The sequence below is a fragment of the Coregonus lavaretus genome (assembly GCF_964263955.1).
Source record: "Coregonus lavaretus genome assembly, chromosome: 6".
NCBI lineage: Eukaryota > Metazoa > Chordata > Actinopteri > Salmoniformes > Salmonidae > Coregonus > Coregonus lavaretus.
This window is the reverse complement of record NC_139993.1, coordinates 5,515,490-5,534,045: the sequence shown is the minus strand read 5'-3', so window position 1 is coordinate 5,534,045 and position 18,556 is coordinate 5,515,490. Positions and strand designations below refer to the sequence as shown.

Here is an 18,556-nt window from a genome sequence, read left to right as displayed (position 1 = left end):
GACGGAGGGAGAGGGACGGAGGGAGAGGGACGAAGGGAGAGGGACGGCGGGAGAGGGATGGAGGGAGAGAGATGGAGGGAGGAAGAGGGGGATAGTGTAGCCAGACAAACTGCTGTAGGGCTGCAGGGGGAGAGCAATAGCCGTGCCTCAGGCCAGAGGAACGAGGCCAGGGCCCAGAGTTAGAGAAAGAGAGTGAGTGTGTGTCTGAATGTGTCTGAGTGTGTGTCTGAGTGTGTGTCTGAATGCGTGCCGCATGTGCGTGTGTGTGCGTAAACATGTCTGCATGCATGTGTGTGTGTGTGAGTGTGCATGTGTACATGTTTGTGTGAAATTGTGCCAAAGCCCACTGCCATGTGTCCACCTGTGCACCCACACCCTGCCAGTCCTGTGCCCAGTGTAAGAGCTCTATGGGTGACAACGGGAGACTGGTGGACAAAGCTTCAATCAGGCCCCTTCATTTCTGTTGGCTCTACCTTTTCCCTCTCCCTTTGTCAACCACATGCTAATGCATCATCCACATCTCTCTCTCTTTCTCTCTCTTTCTCTTTTCTTTTGCTCCCTCATTCTCTCCCACATCCATCCAAAGCAGTGACAAATCAGCCGAGTGTTGTCTCTGTGCTTCGCTGAGTGCTAGGGGAAGTTATGATAATGAGGATGTTGTAACCCACCTGTTATTTTAGCTGTCTCCATGCCGAAAGCTACTGGATCAGACTCCAGATGTATCAAAGTTAACACTGGTCTTTTATGCTGATTTTGTGATGTGAAGTTTTTGGTGGTATTTTAAGATTTGTTTAAGATGTGTTCTCTAGGGTTGTGAAGTTTTTGTGTGTGTGTGTGTGTGTGCACGGTGTCTGTCTAAGTGCTAGCGTGTGTGTACACATGTTTTCATACGGGTGCTGGGTAATTCTAGGGGCTTTAGCTGCAAATGGAGTGACTCACGTCCTTGCTGATTGATATAGAGAAGAAAAATCCCCAGTGGAATTCACACACTGACGGTTCTCATTAAGGTAACTGACAACAGGGCTTTACCAAGGCCACACATTCATTACCAAACAAACACATTCTAAACCCCCTTTCATTCTAAATCCTCATACCTACCTTATACCATCCATGACTTATAGCTAAAGCCCCCACACACACACACGCACACATACGCATAGAAACACACACACACACACACACACACACACACTTACAGCTAAAGCACAACCACACACACACAAACAAATCCCACACACACACAAACCACGACTCTTACTGAGTCACGTAGCAAGAACAAAGGCTAGTCGGAAATCAAATAAACAGTTCTAGATGAGTTTTTAAAGCAATTTGATGGATGGATGGTTGGCATTGTCATGTGGAGATGAAGTATGCAGCAAGTCTTTGGGAGGGGTTCTTGTTGTTGATTTGTTTTAGGCTGCTTTTTTCCAATCCTATGCGGGGGAGGACAGGGGATCCTAAGTTGAGAAGTGTAGTGTCATAACTCAAACATTCACGGAGACCTTGCATTGTCAATGAGATATTGCAGAATACGTTGGTGTGGTTTTATGATAGTGGGAAGACGAGGCCTAATCGGTGTTGTTGACAGCAGCAGAAGTTAACCCCTCTGCTATCTTTTTGGGATTGCAGGCAGACATGCGCTCCAGAGAGTACCTCCGTGTCCACTTCCCATCTGCTGCAGACACCTGAGCATAGAGGAGACGGGTAGGTGTTTCAGCAGACAGACACATACACAGAGGTATTAAAAAATGTCTAACCACTCGTTGCAGGTATTTGCCGTGGCTAAAAAATACTAACACTTTTGCTGTCCCCAATGCTGTGGAGGGAGATAAAACACAATCACATTTCAAACAGATATTGCTGGTTTTGATGTGACTCCCTTTCTCTCTCGCTCTCTCTCTCTCTCTCTCTGTCTTTCTCTGTCTCTCTCTCTGTTTCTCTCTCTCTCTCTCTCTCTCTCTCTGTCTTCTGTCCTTCTGTCTCCCTCTTTCTCTCTGTACTCTTTGGATCTGTGCCAGGCTGCCAGCACAGTGCTGAGCCCTTAATGTCCTTACAGGGGTATACCAGATTCTGGTGTTATCCCAGGACAGCCTCTCTGCAGGGGGGAGGGGGTGTGTGAGATGAGCCAGTGGGAGCACCTGGGGTTGAGCTCGGATGGAGGAAGGAAGGAGGGAGGGAAGAAAAGGGGGTGTGAGGCAGTGGCGGTTTGTGCCGTTCAAGATTAGGGAGAAGATATAGGTGCACAGGTTCGAGAGACAAATTGGAGTAATCAATGTGTCAGACAGTGAAGCGTTCAATACCACCTTGCACACTCTTACCTGCGACTACCTGATCTGGGGTGTAATCGTTAGTCCAAACAGTTTACAACTAAAACGAGAGTTTCTATTGGACAAATGTAGGTAGGTCCCTCCCCATTTCGTTCAGTTTGCGTTCGTTTAAGAAACGTTTTGCAACAGAATCGGCGTAATGAATACACCCTGATCACCCGCACACACAGTTCACTTTCATAGCAGCCACATACAGCATCATCACTTTGCTCTACACACTCCTCCTCTTACCTTTTCCCTTCGCTTGTGGACTTCAACAACAGCCTTCTCAACAACCTGACTCAAACAGAGAGGACTGCTATTTAAAAGTATTTTGAAGGCTATCTAACACTGCAACTCATCCAAGTCAAGGTAAGCTTTCGGTTATGATTATTTATTACCACCGGTGACCGCAGTTTAGCAGTTACACCGGCGGTCACCGGTGGTAATAAATAATCATAACCGAAAGCTTACCTTGACTTGGATGAGTTGCAGTGTTGGATAGCCTTCAAAATACTTTTAAATAGCAGTCCTCTCTGTTTGAGTCAGGTTGTTGAGAAGGCTAAATTAGCTCCATTAGCTAACTAAGTGAAAGGTAAACTAAGAAGAAAGAAAATACTACAAAATATAGCTAGCTCTCTCTCTCTCTGCCTTTTTCTCCTTAATTTTTGTTCAAAACTGTAACTATTGTCTTTCTCTCTCTTTGAGTCAACTACTCACCACATTTTATGCACTGCAGTGCTAGCTAGCTGTAGCTTATTCTTTCAATACTATATTCATTCTCTGATCCTTTGATTGGATGCAGAAGATATTAGTTCATACTGCAAGAGCTCTGATAGGTTAGAGAACATCCTCCGGAAGTCGTCATAATTAATGTGTAAGTCTATGGAATGGGTTGAGAACCATGAGCCTCCTAGGTTTTGTATTGAAGTCAATGTACCCAGAGGAGGACAGAAGCTAGCTGTCCTCCAGCTACACCATGGTGCTACCCTACAGAGTGCTGCTGTGGCTACTGTAGACCTTCATTGCACAACAGCACATCAGTTATTTGGTGACGTAAATATATTTAGTATAGGTTTATCTAAAAAGGATAACTTTTTTTTAAATGTTGCACTATTTTAATTTTTTATGAAATTCACTGAGTAGGATGATCCTCCCCTTCCTCCTCTGAGCAGCCTTCACTGGTGGGAGGTGCGAGCACCAGGGGTTGATCTCAGATGGAGTGATGGAGGGAGAGTGGGGAGAAAGAAGGATGGAAGGCTAAGGCAGCCTTAGATCCAGAGATCATCCTCCCAAACAACAGTCAGTGCCCCATCATCCTCTCCTTTTAGTGAATCATCAAAGCTCCAGTGCTTCAAGAGTCGTATGAGGATGCAAAGGATGTTCACATACCCGTTGACATTTACAGTACCGTACACACATAGATGCGCGCGCACACACACATACAGATACACACAGAGACGTGTACACCTAGAGGACACTTGCACACTCTTGCTTAGTCACACGCATACATACATACATACACACACACACGCACACACAGATGCATGCATCCACTGGACACACACACCGTATCACCCATTTGAAATGCAGCCCGTGTTCTGGCATTCCAAAGTTATCCCCCTTTGAACTCCCCCATGACAGAAGCGATGCTCTCTCTCACCCCTCTTCCTCTTTTGATCATCCTCTCAACAAAGGGAAAAGAGACAGGAAGGTTTTTGCCGAGTGAGCGAGGCTGCCCCTCTCTGAATCTCCAGGCTTTCACTCAACTTTATCTAACAAGCTCCCCTCCCTTAACTCCCTTCCCCTTTAAAACCTCCCCTCACTCCCTTCCCCTTAAAACAACTCTGTGGATCAGCTATGCAAGGCAGATATTTTCCATACTCTGTACCACTGTAATGGAACTTTCCCCAGCCCAGAAATAGAGCACGGAACATCTGGTTCTGGCACTGTTCTAATGAGGGGCTGGAGTGTGCTCAACCCCTCTAACTGTACAGTATGCTACTGTCTCCGACATGGCGAGAAAATGGGGAGGATTTGGTGCGTCATGGGTCAGTAGTGGTTTCTAGTAGTGGCAATATGGTTAGGGTTTCTGTCTTCCTGTTACATCATTCATCAGTGCGTGCATGTGGAGGCCTCTGTCTTGTTAAGTTTATCCCATGCCATTTCTCTGCAAACAGGGGTGGTGGGTAATCTTACTCTGCAAGGGCCAGTATAAGCACAGACTTTTACATACTTGTTACGATTGCCTAACCCTGCACTGTAGCCTTGTTATAGAGTTTAGTCAGATAATAATTGTGCTCTCCCTCCCATACCAATTCTAACTTAGAGGTTCTCTATTTATCTCAATAGGATCTCCAGGTTTAGATAAAATATCATTCAAGAAAAAAGAAAATGGATACTTCTAAGATTGCACCCCACTGCTCTACAGGTTTCTTGTAGTGGTTAGGCAGAGAATCATTATGCTCCCTTCCCATAACCAGTCTCCCTTGAAGTCCACAGTCTCTATCTCAATGGAATCTCATTAAAGAAAATGGATACCTCAAGTGCTCCTCTGTTAGATACCCAGAGCCTATCATCCCCTGGACCACTGGGTAGAACTGGAGTATCCATTCCTCTTGTTAGCCTCTGGACTGTGAGCCCCCTGTTGTCTCTCACAGCCCCCTCATAGCCCCCTGCAGGGCAAAGGGAATGAGCACCTCTCTACCTCTCTCACTGACTCATGCTGGAGGGAGAGAAAGCTTGGCAGGAAAGCAATAGGATTCTGACAGAGAGAGAGGAGAGGGAGAGGGAGAGATGGAGCAGCAGGAGAGGAGATGAAGGGATCTGAGGGGAGGAGAGGAACGACAGGAGCGGAGAAGGGATGAGGAGGCAAGGGAGAGATGGAGTAGAGGAATCAATGCAGATGGGAGAGGAAGAGCGCTCTTGTAGTGGTTTGAGGAAGGTGTGTGTGTGTGTGCATTCGTTCCTGAGTTTAGCTTCTTCATCTACTTAAACTTTTACAACCAACGACCCTGAGTATTTTCTGATCATGTGACCATCCCAGGTGAAAAATCAAAAAACCATTATCTCCTGTATTTATCCTAATTTATCACCACGGTAACATTGCCGATAGTCCCTCATAGACCTGTACAGCACTTCCCTCCCAGGGCTGATGGATGCTGCCCAATGCTGTGATTTCTTAACCAATAATTTCCCTCTATCCTCCTCCATTACCCCACCCACCCCTCAGTCCTAACCAATAACTGGGGAAGTCAGGTTAAACTAAATTAAATGAATAGGATTGGAAGTTTTCAATTAGGTTCATGCTGATATACACACTGATGCCCTTTCCCACTGATCTCCAAACTGTCAGGGAAATGTTGTGGAGGTGACTAGACCAGGGTTATACAGACTGGCTCGGCAGGGAGGAGGACTAATTAAAAAGAAAACTTATTGGTGAAAGTAGGGATTCCTTTGGATTATTTAAAGGCCTGTGCAGTGAAAACGTGATTTTCCTGTGTTTTTATATTTCCACACTGTGAGGTTGGAATAATACTGTGACATTGTAAAAATTATGATAATGCACTTTTAGTGTAAGAGTTGTTTGAAAAGACCACCAGAAATTTCAACCTGTTTTGGTGGGATGGGGTTTTGGCCTGCCATGGTGACATCACCAGGTGGTAAATTAGTTAATAGACCAATAAGAAAGGGAGTTCCAAATCTCTCTGCCAATAACAGTTGGTTTTCAGTTTCCCCCTCCCCACTCAGACCACTCCCAGACAGTCCTAGCAATATTTTTGAGAAATTGCTCTTTGGTAAGAAGCTATTTTTGTTTCTTTTTAACCATTATAATTGAAAACAATAAGTTATTTAACTGTTACCCAGAACATTTTTGATATTGAGATAAAAACTGCTGCATTGGACCTTTAATGATTAAACACTGGCATGATGGTATATACAGTAGGCTGACTTTGAATGTCCCCAGGGATTCAGATGCACAAATAAAATAAGGTTCAGTGACAACACACCTTTTAATTAGACAAGAAAAGTGTGTGTGTGTGTGTGTGTGTGTGTGTGTGTGTGTGTGTTAATGTATGTGCGTGTGTGTGTTTATGTGTGTGCAAGTGTAGCAGACATGAGTCATGGTTGCTCGTGGTCACGTGATGGGTAGCCCCACCTTCGACTTCAAAATCAGTGTCATCCCTCAGGCCGAAAGGAGATTTAGTCTTGGTGTAAAGGTCAAGACATTTCTCCCGTGGGAGAACAGGGTTCAAATCTTGACAGTTACACGAGCGCTATCGTGCTTGTCTGATAAGGGCAAAAGGTGAGTGTTCCTTTTGATGTTGAAATTGAAGCTGAAGACATGAAGCTGAAGACGGTTTGATCTCAGAATAGGAACACCCTGAAGGATATTCTCATCCTCTCTCATTTCCTCTCTCTCTCATCCTTCCTTCGTTTCTCTGTGTCACTTTATCTTACCTGCTGTCCTCTCTTAAATTCTCTGTTTTCTCCTCTTTCATTCTCTCGCCTTTAACTCTCCTCTAATTTATCTTCCTTTCTCTCTTCTCATTCTCTTTTTCTCTCCGTCTGCCCCATTTTTCTCTCTCTGTCTCTCTCTCTCTCTGTCTCTCTCTCTCTCTATCTCTCTGTCTCTCTCTCTCTCTCTCTCTCTCTCTCTCTCTCTCTCTCTCTCTCTCTCTCTCTCTCTCTCTCTCCCCCCTCTGGTTACTTCCATCCTCACCCCACCTCTTCTCTCTCCCATCCCTCCCTCTCTCTGAGGCCCAGTGAGTATAGACTAGAGTAGCACAGTGTGCCAGATGCAGCAGCAGACATCTGGGCCCTCTGACAGACAGAGAAATGGTTGGCAGGATACCCAGCATCTGCCTCTATACCTCTCTTCCCCCAACGCGCACTGGGACTGCGCAATCAAAGACACAAAAAGAGAGAGATGGGGAGGGAGGGATAGTTGTCCATCTTTCTAACTCCATCTCTTGCCTTTTCTACTGCTACTCTGTCATCCATTTCCTCCCGAATAGACAGAGGCGAAACACAGTGAATAAAAAAGAGAGGGAGGGAGGGAGTTGAGCATTTCGTACAGCATCCCGGAGAGGCGGGGATGAGGGATGGGCGGTGGTGTAAGGAGAGAGATGCCGATGCGAGGCAGAAGGCAGCGGGAGAAGACCCCCCATCTAGTATCTATCTGTCTTTTTGATGCGGCAGAGTGGATCTGCAATCGTTTCATCATGCTTGGCCTCAGAAACGAAAAACCCTGCCACCCCTTCTTTTCCCTTCCTCCTCCTTCTTTCCCCCAGAACACCACCGCACTGCGCGACCCACAATCGTTGATACATCGCTGCCACCTGCCTCCTTTTTCACTACCCGTCCGAACGTCATCAGACACACACACACACGTCCACTCCTCCACGATAACAAGAACAATCGCTGAGCCCTCAAGAATGAGAGATGGATAGAGAGAGAGGGGAGGACTGTAGAGGAGTGGCAAGTAGCCTAGCGGTTAAGAGCATTGGGCCAGTCGCCGAGCCGACTAGGTGAAAAATCTGTTGATGTGCCCTTGAGCAAGGCACTTAACCTTAATTGCTTCTTTAAGTCGCTCTGGATAAGAGTGTCTGCTAAACGACTACACTGTAAATGTAATGCGTGGATTGTGGAACAGTAAGGAGAGACAAACATAAAGAAAACGTGTTTTTGAACAGACGGGAAGGGGAACTGAGGGAATCGGTGTTTGCAAATGAAGTATAGAAGTGAGAAATAAATTAAAAGACTGTTGTTGCGCTCCTTTGAATTGTTGGCAATAGCTGCCTTTGTATCTGTTCAAGGTCAACACACTCTCACACACACACATCAAAACACAGAAAGCCACTGGCATTGAGCATAAGAAAGTTTACTCAGCAAGTGTGCAATTATCTGGCGTATAGGTAATGCCACAGTCGTTCAAATTCGGCTTACTGTCCTTTGACACAACCTCCCTCTGTCTTTCCGACTGTTATCCTCTCTCGCTCTCACTCTCTCTATCTGTTTAATAAAATCAGAAAATACCTTAAAAAATACAACCTGACCCTGAAATGGATCATTCAGACCAAGTGATTTAAGCCAATGTCTGAGTACAATGGGGCTGTACTGTACATTTAGCAGATTGGAAACAATGTGTTGGAGATGTAGAGATAGAGAGATGTATTGATTGACGAATCGATAATGAATGCCCTGTTCTTTTGCCATTGATGCACCTATCAGGAGTTGACCGTTCCTTCTGGTTCTGACCATTCCAGAGGAGAGAGGAAGAGGCACCTTGGGTCAGAAGCCAGAGAAAGTCAGTCATAGTTTAGAATTGGCAAAAGTTCCTGTAGGTTTTCACCCAAAAGGAAAAAATAAAGATAAAAACAGAGTTTTATACGCTGCTGTTTGCAGCTGAACTGTCATGCCCTACTGAACACCCTGGTGTTTCTCATTTCAACTAAAACAACAGTCAACAGTTCTGATCTTCAGTCCAGAGAGCTGTTATTGATAGATGCCTTGGTAGAGATTGGCTGACACAGGTGAACATCTGAGATGGATGGCCTTGTTTGTCTTTTAAGAGGACTGAATTTACCTCCTCCCTTGACTTGACTTTCTGCCTCTGTTCAGGTGCCAAGTGCCAACGCCTGCCTCTTTCTCCGCTGCCTCTGCCTCCAGTGCCAGCACAAATACCCATACCTTGCTCTGAAATGGAAAATCAATGTGGCTTCAATGGGCAAATCAATGCAGGCCGATCTGTTGCAATAAGGACGAATCAGCCTTGGGATGGGAGAGGAGATGCGTTTTTTGATTTTACCTTAGGCCGAGAGGAACTGACTGTGTGGGGTCCAGCCATTCCTTTTGATTTCAGTCACTTAGTGTCTCTTCAGTAAGCTACAGTGCTGTTTAGTTACGCTATTGGCTCAGCTTGTTCTACCGATAGTGATTATGTTACCCTACAGTATGCCTCAATGTTAGTAATGATGCTACCATACAGTGTGCCTCAGTGTTAGCAATGATGCTACCATACAGTATTGCTCAGTGCTAGCGATTTTGCTACCATGCAGTGTGCCTCAGTGTTAGCGATTATGCTACCATGCTGTGTGCCTCAGTGTTAGCGATTATGCTATCATACAGTGTGCCTCGGTGTTAGCGATTATGCTACCGTACAGTGTGCCTCTGTTAGCGATGATGCTACCGTAAAGTGTGCCTCAGTGTTAGCGATGATGCTACCATGCAGTGTGCCTCAGTGTTAGCGATGATGCTACCGTACAGTGTGCCTCAGTGTTAGTGTTGATGCTACCGTACAGTGTGCCTCAGTGTTAGCGATGATGCTACCGTGCAGTGTGCCTCAGTATTAGCGATGATGCTACCATACAGTGTGCCTCAGTATTAGCGATTATGCTACTGTACAGTATGACTCAGTGTTAGCGATGATGCTACCATGCAGTGTGCCTCAAATCAAATCAAATTTTATTGGTCACATACACGTGTTTAGCAGATGTTATTGCGCGTGTAGCGAAATGCTTGTGCTTCTAGCTCCAACAGTGCAGTAATATCTAACAAGTAATATCTAACAATTTCACAACATATACCGAATACACACAAATCTAAGTAAGGAATGAATTAAGATATATGATACATATATGGACGAGCAATGATAGAGCGGCATGGACTAAGATACTGTAGAATAGTATAGAATACAGTATATACATATGAGATGAGTAATGCAAGATATGTAAAAATTGTTCCATTTCTTAAAGTGGCCAGTGATTTCTAGTCTATGTCTATAGGCAGCAGCCTCGAATGTGCTAGTGATGGCTGTTTTTAACAGTCTGATGGCCTTGAGATAGAAGCTGTTTTTCAGTTTCTCGGTCTCAGCTTTGATGCACCTGTACTGACCTCACCTTCTGGATGATAGCGGGTTGAACAGGCAGTGGCTCTGGTGGTTGATGTCCTTGATGATCTTTTTAGCCTTCCTGTGACATCGGGTGGTGTAGGTGTCCTGGAGGGCGGGTAGTTTACCACCGGTAATGCGTTGTGCAGACGCACCACCCTCTGGAGAGCATTGCGGTTGCGTGCGGTGCAGTTGCCGTACCAGTCGGTGATACAGCCCGACAGGATGCTCTCAATTGTGCATCTGTAAAAGTTTGTGAGGGTTTTAGGGTTTCTTTAGCCTCCTGAGGTTGAAGAGGCTCTGTTGCGCCTTCTTCACCACACTGTCTGTGGAGGTGTTGTTTCCTACCTTCACCACCTGGGGGCGGCCCGTCAGGAAGTCCAGGACCCAGTTGCACAGGGCGGGGTTCAGACCCAAGGCCTCAAGCTTAATGATGAGCTTGGAGGGTACTATGGTGTTGAATGCTGAGCTATAGTCAATGAACAGCATTCTTACATAGGTATTCCTATGTACAGTGGGGAGAACAAGTATTTGATACACTGCCGATTTTGCAGGTTTTCCTACTTACAAAGCATGTAGAGGTCTGTAATTTTTATCATAGGTACACTTCAACTGTGTCACATTGTATGATTTTGAAGTAATTAATTTGCATTTTATTGCATGACATAAGTATTTGATCACCTACCAACCAGTAAGAATTCCGGCTCTCACAGACCTGTTAGTTTTTATTTAAGAAGCCCTCCTGTTCTCCACTCATTACCTGTATTAACTGCACCTGTTTGAATTCGTTACCTGTATAAAAGACACCTGTCCACACACTCAATCAAACAGACTCCAACCTCTCCACAATGGCCAAGACCAGAGAGCTGTGTAAGGACATCAGGGATAAAATTGTAGACCTGCACAAGGCTGGCATGGGCTACAGGACAATAGGCAAGCAGCTTGGTGAGAAGGCAACAACTGTTGGCGCAATTATTAGAAAATGGAAGAAGTTCAAGATGACGGTCAATCACCCTCGGTCTGGGGCTCCATGCAAGATCTCACCTCGTGGGGCATCAATGATCATGAGGAAGGTGAGGGATCAGCCCAGAACTACACGGCAGGACCTGGTCAATGAGCTGAAGAGAGCTGGGACCACAGTCTCAAAGAAAACCATTAGTAACACACTACGCCGTCATGGATTAAAATCCTGCAGCGCAGGCAAGGTCCCCCTGCTCAAGCCAGCGCATGTCCAGGCCCGTCTGAAGTTTGCCAATGACCATCTGGATGATCCAGAGGAGGAATGGGAGAAGGTCATGTGGTCTGATGAGACAAAAATATAGCTTTTTTGGTCTAAACTCCACTCGCCGTGTTTGGAGAAAGAAGAAGGATGAGTACAACCCCAAGAACACCATCCCAACCGTGAAGCATGGAGGTGGAAACATCATTCTTTGGGGATGTTTTCCTGCAAAGGGGACAGGACGACTGCACCGTATTGAGGGGAGGATGGATGGGGCCATGTATCGCGAGATCTTGGCCAACAACCTCCTTCCCTCAGTAAGAGCATTGAAGATGGGTCGTGGCTGGGTCTTCCAGCATTACAATGACCTGAAACACACAGCCAGGGCAACTAAGGAGTGGCTCCGTAAGAAGCATCTCAAGGTCCTGGAGTGGCCTAGCCAGTCTCCAGACCTGAACCCAATAGAAAATCTTTGGAGGGAGCTGTATTGTCCAGCGACAGCCCCGAAACCTGAAGGATCTGGAGAAGGTCTGTATGGAGGAGTGGGCCAAAATCCCTGCTGCAGTGTGTGCAAACCTGGTCAAGACCTACAGGTAACACTCTCCCCCTCCCTCCATCCCTCCTCCGCCCACTGTGAGCCCATCCCTCAGCCTGGCCCAATGGCCATGAGCCTCCATAGAAACACACCACAATATCTCCTCCCAAACCCATTTGCTACAAATAATGGGTGTGAATCTGTGAGCTAAATCATAGTGAATCAGATCTGTTTGGATAGAGGATGATAGGTCTCTGAGACTGACAGATCTATCTATAGGGTACCACTGGATCCCTCGTAATGTGTGCCCACAGACTCACTTGTAACGTGTTAATGTGGGTTTAGTTGTGTATTACAGTGTGTTTATGTGTGTATGTCAATGTGAATTTGTGTTGTGGCTAGCCAGAGAAGTCTATGAAGTCTGTGTTTAGTGCAGTGGGATTCATTGTATCATGTTTCTTTATTGACCATTCTGGCTGCTGGCTGTTTGGTCTTGTTTAGCTTGCTTCTAATCGCTCTTCCTCTATTTCTCTCTTCCCCTCTCTCTCGCTCTCTCTGTCTCTGTCTCTCTCGCTCTCTGCGTTGTTTATTTGACCTTCTCTATCATTTTACCTCCTCTCCCTCTCTCCTGCTGTAATATGATGCCCTCCAGGGTCACAGAGCCCAGCGCTTTCATGTCAGACAGGCCTTTTCAAACGGCCGCACTGAGCAGAGCTCTCATCCTCCCTCTCCTTCTCTCTTTATCTCTGTCAGCCCTTTCGTTCCTTCCCTCCTGCCTAGCCCTCTTTCACTCGTCTTTCTCTCCCCGCGCCTTCGCTCCTTCTCACTATCCCTCTCTGTCTCTGTTTTCCCTCTCTCTCCCGCTCTCTGTCTCGCACTCCTCTCACCTTGTTCTCCTCTCTATCCCCTGTTTTCACTCCTCTCTTCCCGTCTCACCCCCTTTTCTAGTCAGTACAACTCTGCAGTGAATCATAACGCCTCTCCGCTACCCAATCAGAATTGAACACGAGCACCGCTCTTCAAAAGCACACGGCCCATCATGCTGAGTGAACAACGCTAAAGCTAAGAACAAACCCATCAAACACTAGAGCTGAACAACTTAACTCCACTTGTCCCTGTTCAGTGTTATACGTCTAGCATCTCCTCGCTACCCTCGCTACGATAAATGGATATTAACACACACCCACGCACTTACACACGGATTCACACACTCCGTGAGAGAGCGTGGTCGCACGGGGACAGCTGAAGGAGGGTGTGTGGCAGGACTGTAGCTCGGGGCCGGATGCAGAGCCCAGTTGTTCTTGTCACACCACCACCTCTTCATCAATCATGTTACAGTTAGCGTCACACAGCGTCAGACCAGTCCCAGGGGCGCACACACACAAATATTGTTATATACACACACACACAAATGTTACACGCACACACACACACACAGTACACACACACAAGCAAAGCCCTAAACAGCACACTACCATATTCACAACACCCGCACAAACACACCACTTCTAGCTATTTTGATGACACTTTGGTGTGCACCCATTTTCCCTGAGCACTTGTTATATTACGAGTCGTATCTAGCTGTATGAACGATCCTTTACCTTGGTCGTGATCAGTCTAGCTAGTTGTTATGGAGCTCAGTGTTTATTACAGGGACAATAGGAGAAATGAGGGCATAACTTCTTCAATATATTTACTGGAAAAACATGTACGATGAAACTCCACTCAAAACATCATTATACAACTCCCTCAGCAAGGACACGGTCTGTGACCAAAACAAATTATGAAAGGGACGTGAAATTGAGATCAACAGACCGAGCTGGTTCCTTGTTGCATATTTTCAAAATCCCTTTGCTCTCCGTTTCGGTGTCTGGGACCTTAAGTGTCTCAGGTGTTTGTATACAAGGTTTTGATTGGATTAAAATGAAAGGACCCAGGTGGTGATGCAATACCATCGGCAATGTTCAACGGTGTTGCATGGACACATACCACCTTCTGCTCAGTCATCCAATCAGTCACTGACTGTGTGTATGGGTGTGTCTTTTTGTGTGTGTGTGTGTGTGAGGTCATATCCAGTATGTGCCATGGAAATAGAGCTCTCTGGGCCATGGCCTTTCCCCCACTCTCCCCTCTCTTTCTCTCCCCCCTCCTCCCCTACACAAAGGCCAGCCATCATGTCGTGCATCAACACATTCCCCCTCACCCCGCCAGGCCCAATACAACATGATTCATCCCCCAGCCCTGTGAGGTGTGAGTGGGAGATTATTAATACTGAAGGGCAGAGCTCCCTAAGAGATGAACCGTCGCCCGCCCTGACTGCCTGGCCTGCCTGCAGAGGAAATGGGAAAATATTGCAAATGTTTATGGGTTGTGCGTGTGTGTGTGTGTGTGTGTGTGTGTGTGTGTGTGTGTGTGTGTGTGTGTGAGGCGTCTCATATTTGTAATGCAGGATGCAGGGCAGGGCCAGCCTGCTGTATAGTCTGGTAATGTCTGAGCATGGTTAAACACCACCTCATTTACTGTGGGAAAAATGTGCTGACTCCAGCAGTATGATACTGTAGGGGTGTGTGTGTGTGTATAGGGGGGGGGGGGGGGGGAGGTTGTGTGTGTGTGTGTGTCTTGGGGGGATGTTTGTGTGTGTTGGGGGTGGGGACAGGAAGGGGGGGTTAATGTGTGAATTTATGTGCCCATGCACACATATTGTTTAGTTGACAATCCATATTTGTGTGCTTATTTTGTCATTGACATAGTGTGTGAGTGCAGCAAGTTGTAAACTCCCATCTGGCAGACGCGAGTGCATTGTAGGCAGGTGTGTGTGTGCGCTGTTTGTGTGTGTACATGAGTTTTGTGTGATTGTTTGTGTGTTTATCGTGTGTGTGTGTGTGTATACCTGTGCCTGTGTGACGACAGGGCTATCTCATTGTCTCTCTCCAGTGAGTTATCTGGCCCTGTGACACCTCCGCTCCAAATCAATAACTCCATCTCTGCCTGGTCATGTCTGCCATTGAACCATGCCCCGTGTGTTATACTGACTTTGAAAACGATATCAAAGGATGCATTTGACGCTTTTATTCACTTTTGAAAATATACTTTTCTCCAGCAGGCCTTTGAGTGTAATTGCTGGCAAAGCAGTTTAATATTTTCAATGGAAGATGTCATGGTGCAAGTCGTGTGGTTAGCTAATAGGTATATCTACCAATAAAGACAACTTTAATTTAGTTTTATGATGGGGTTAACAAGCTAAGACCAAGTTTGAAAGGGGAAGCTAAACTCCAAAATGCGTTTTCACACCTCAAAAGTGGTCTAAAGCTGAGTGTGAGGATAAAAACTTCTGACTTTCATTATTGGGGTGCAGTTAAAGTCTTCCTTTATCAGCAGCCAACAATAATACAGGGAACCAGAAGATCAGATTGATTGGGAGAAGTGCCCAACAGTCTCACAGAGGAAAGGGACAGATCAACATAACACTCATATAAAACTGCCTCATTAATAAGTTAAGCAGTATGGTTGTTCTTGTCAAAATGTTCCTATGTAGGATTATTTTTGTTCTGATTACTCAGTCACACACATCCCATTGAAGCTTTCACAAAGGTTACTTTCCTCTCTTTATCAGAATAGTAACTTATCTTTACCAAAGAGACTCTTGTTCTGCTTCCTCTCATTAACCTCCCGATGCTATTCTGTCAGCGCTACTCTGACGCCCTCGCACAGGAAATGACCCTTTAAACCTTGACACTGCTCCTGATGCAACTCCAGGTAATGGCAGGCAGAGCTGGAGGTCTACTGTGCGTCCCAAATGGCACCCTATTCCCTATAGTGCACTACTTTTGACCAGGTCCAATAGGGCTTTGGTCAAAAGTAGTGCACTATATATGGAATAGGGTGCCATTTGAGAGGCACTCCTATTGAGAGCTTCTGTGTGGGTTGTCAGACTGGAGTAGTGTGACAGAGAATAGAGAGGACTACTTCCTGTATCCTGTTAATGAAGGACATTTTTTTCACACATTGGAGTGAATGGAGGCGAGTCATGGCCAGGTGAGAGATTCAGATCCGCTCTGCACTCAGACATAACAGCAACAATCCCACTCACATGTCATTCAAGCCTTGCTCACTCACACTGTCCATTGTACAGAGATAATGTGACACACTGCGTGTGTGTGACGCTGTGTGTGTGTGTGTTATACATTAGTCAATCCCCATCGAACCCTCCTTCAGCATTAGCTGAATGAACACATCCCTATCTCATCACTGACCATTGTATTAATAATGTCTCCTTCTAATAGCTAACGTGCCCTTTATCCCTTCCAGGACTCAGGTACCACTTCTTCCACTGATCTGAGTGCTTTGTCTCCCCTCAGGAGACATGTCAGGATCTCCATTATTGGTCTATTTTCTATTAGGCTCCCGAGTGGCGCAGCGGTCTAAGGCACTGCATCTCAGTGCTAGAGGCGTCACTACAGACCCTGGTTCGATTCCAGGCTGTATCACAATCCGGCCGTGAATGGGAGTCCCATAGGGCGGCGCACAATTGGCCCAGTGTCATCCGGGTTTGGCCGGGGTAGGCCGTCATTGTAAATAAGAATTTGTTCTTAACTGACTTGCCTAGTTAAATAAAATTTAAAAATGCTCTGTCTGTTATCACCTGGTCAGCACATTGACCCCTACAGTGTCTGATTGTAATGGTCAGCAACCCTGATTCCATTCATTTTCGCTTTCTCCTTTTCTGTCTTTCTCTCTCTCTCCCTCCCTCCCTCCCTCCCTCTCCCTCCCTCCCTCCCTCCCTCTCTCTCCTCTCTCCAGTTTAATGGAAATGTCTTCTCAGGCGATATCAGTGCAAATTGCATATTAGGTCACTGTAAGTCCTGGCGGATACTATTGAAGGTTATGATAGCTGGTATATCAGGCCAGCTCCTGATTACTATTGTAGGTTATGATAGCTGGTAGATCAGGCCAGCTCCTGGTGCTATTGAAGGTTAGAATAGCTGGTATACCAGGTCAGCTCCTGATACTATTGAAGGTTATGATAGCTGGTATACCAGGTCATCTCCTGATACTATTGAAGGTTATGATAGCTGGTATACCAGTCCAGCTCCTGATACTATTGAAAGTTATGTGCAGCCAGCTATTGCTAATGTCTGCAGAGACTGTGGGAATACTATATGGGGATGTTGTCTGTTGTAGAATATGTCGTGTTTTTACATTTTAGTCATTTAGCAGACGCTCTTATCCAGAGCGACTTACAGTTAGTGAATACATATATTTTTTATTTTTTTATACTGGCCCCCCCCTGGGAAACGAACCCACAACCCTGGCGTTGCAAACGCCATGCTCTATCAACTGAGCTACATCCCTGCCGGCCATTCCCTCCCCTACCCTGGACGACGCTGGGCCAATTGTGCGCCGCCCATGAGTGTTATGCAATGCTGATATACTAACCTCAACTCTTTCTCGCTCCTCAGTGCTGGGAAGTGGACACATCATGAAATACAAAACACAACAGTGATGCCATACAAGAAGATACCCGAAGAGCCTTCAGCGTGCCTGTTAGTGTGTGAATGTGTGTGTGTGAGAGAGTGAGTGGGTGGGTGCATGAGAGACAGTTCAAATGAGATTTACAGTGTTTTTATTATCTCTTTATATCTACTGTAGATTATATGGGTATTTTTATATAATAATCTTTTTATATACTGTACTCATGTTTTGGGCTTTTTTTACACAGAGATGCTTTTTTATCCTGTAAATAAATCCCAACTGTGCCCTGAATGTATTTACACTGCCCTTTCTTTCCATTTTGGGGGTCAGACCCAAAGATGTACAGAATTCAGCAAACTTTTCCCCATGTTAGCAAACTGAGTTGTACAGTAGATATATCTATGGCTCTCTTTGGGGTTGAGGTGAGTAGGGTTTGGAAGCAATTATACTCCACTCCTACATGGTATTTAGTGAGAGGAGTGACGCAAACACTAACTTTTCCCCATTGATTTAGAGTATCTATGGCGCTGTGTGGTTGAGGTGAGAGGGGATGTTGTAAGTCATTATAGATTTAGGAGTGACTCACACAATTCTTACATCACACCTCTGTGCGTGTGTGAGTGTGTGTCTGCTGCCTGTGCCTGCATTTCTGCCTGTGGAGATGGGTGTGTGTGTGTGTGTGTAATGGCAGTGGGCATGGCGGTGCGGTGCCTGGCTGGGCCCAGGGAGCAGAGTGGAAGGGCAGAGGGAGGCTGACGCTGCGGGGTTCAGGGACAGGATTAGAGCCTACCACCGGGGGCAGTATTGATCAGCATGGGGGGTCAGGGCCAGCCGGCCTCCAAGGAACTCAGGATTGGACTGGACATGTCGAGACACACCAATACACACACGTCAGAGGGCTGCAGCCCCAGGAGTAGGCCACGGGCCAGGTTGAGGAGGAGGGGAACAGACTGTGTGTGTGGTGTTTATTTTTGTCGTTTGTAAAGGGGGGCATGTGTACATCCGGGTGTCTATTTTTGTTGAAGTGCTGAGTGTGTGTTTTAGATGGGGTTGAGTTGGCATATTATGCTTGTCTGTTTCCGATTCCCATAGAGGCATTAGGCCTAAACATAAGATGAGACTGTAAACTGACA

The 18,556-nt window shown here is 46.1% G+C and overlaps 1 protein-coding gene across 2 annotated transcripts in view; it reads left to right on the top strand.

The window, feature by feature from the left end:
- Positions 1-17,717, top strand: part of LOC311130939 (endonuclease V-like) — a 40,628-nt gene extending 22,911 nt beyond the window's left edge. The window contains exons 8-9 of one of the 2 annotated variants that reach the window (XM_084163755.1): positions 1,630-1,704; positions 17,411-17,717. In XM_084163755.1, the coding sequence (XP_084019881.1) occupies positions 1,630-1,689 (60 nt within the window). In that variant the 3' untranslated portion in view covers positions 1,690-1,704; positions 17,411-17,717. The remainder of the gene's footprint in view (positions 1-1,629; positions 1,705-17,410) is intronic. The other variant, XM_084163756.1, reaches the window with a different exon arrangement.
- The last annotated feature ends 839 nt before the right edge of the window (positions 17,718-18,556 follow it).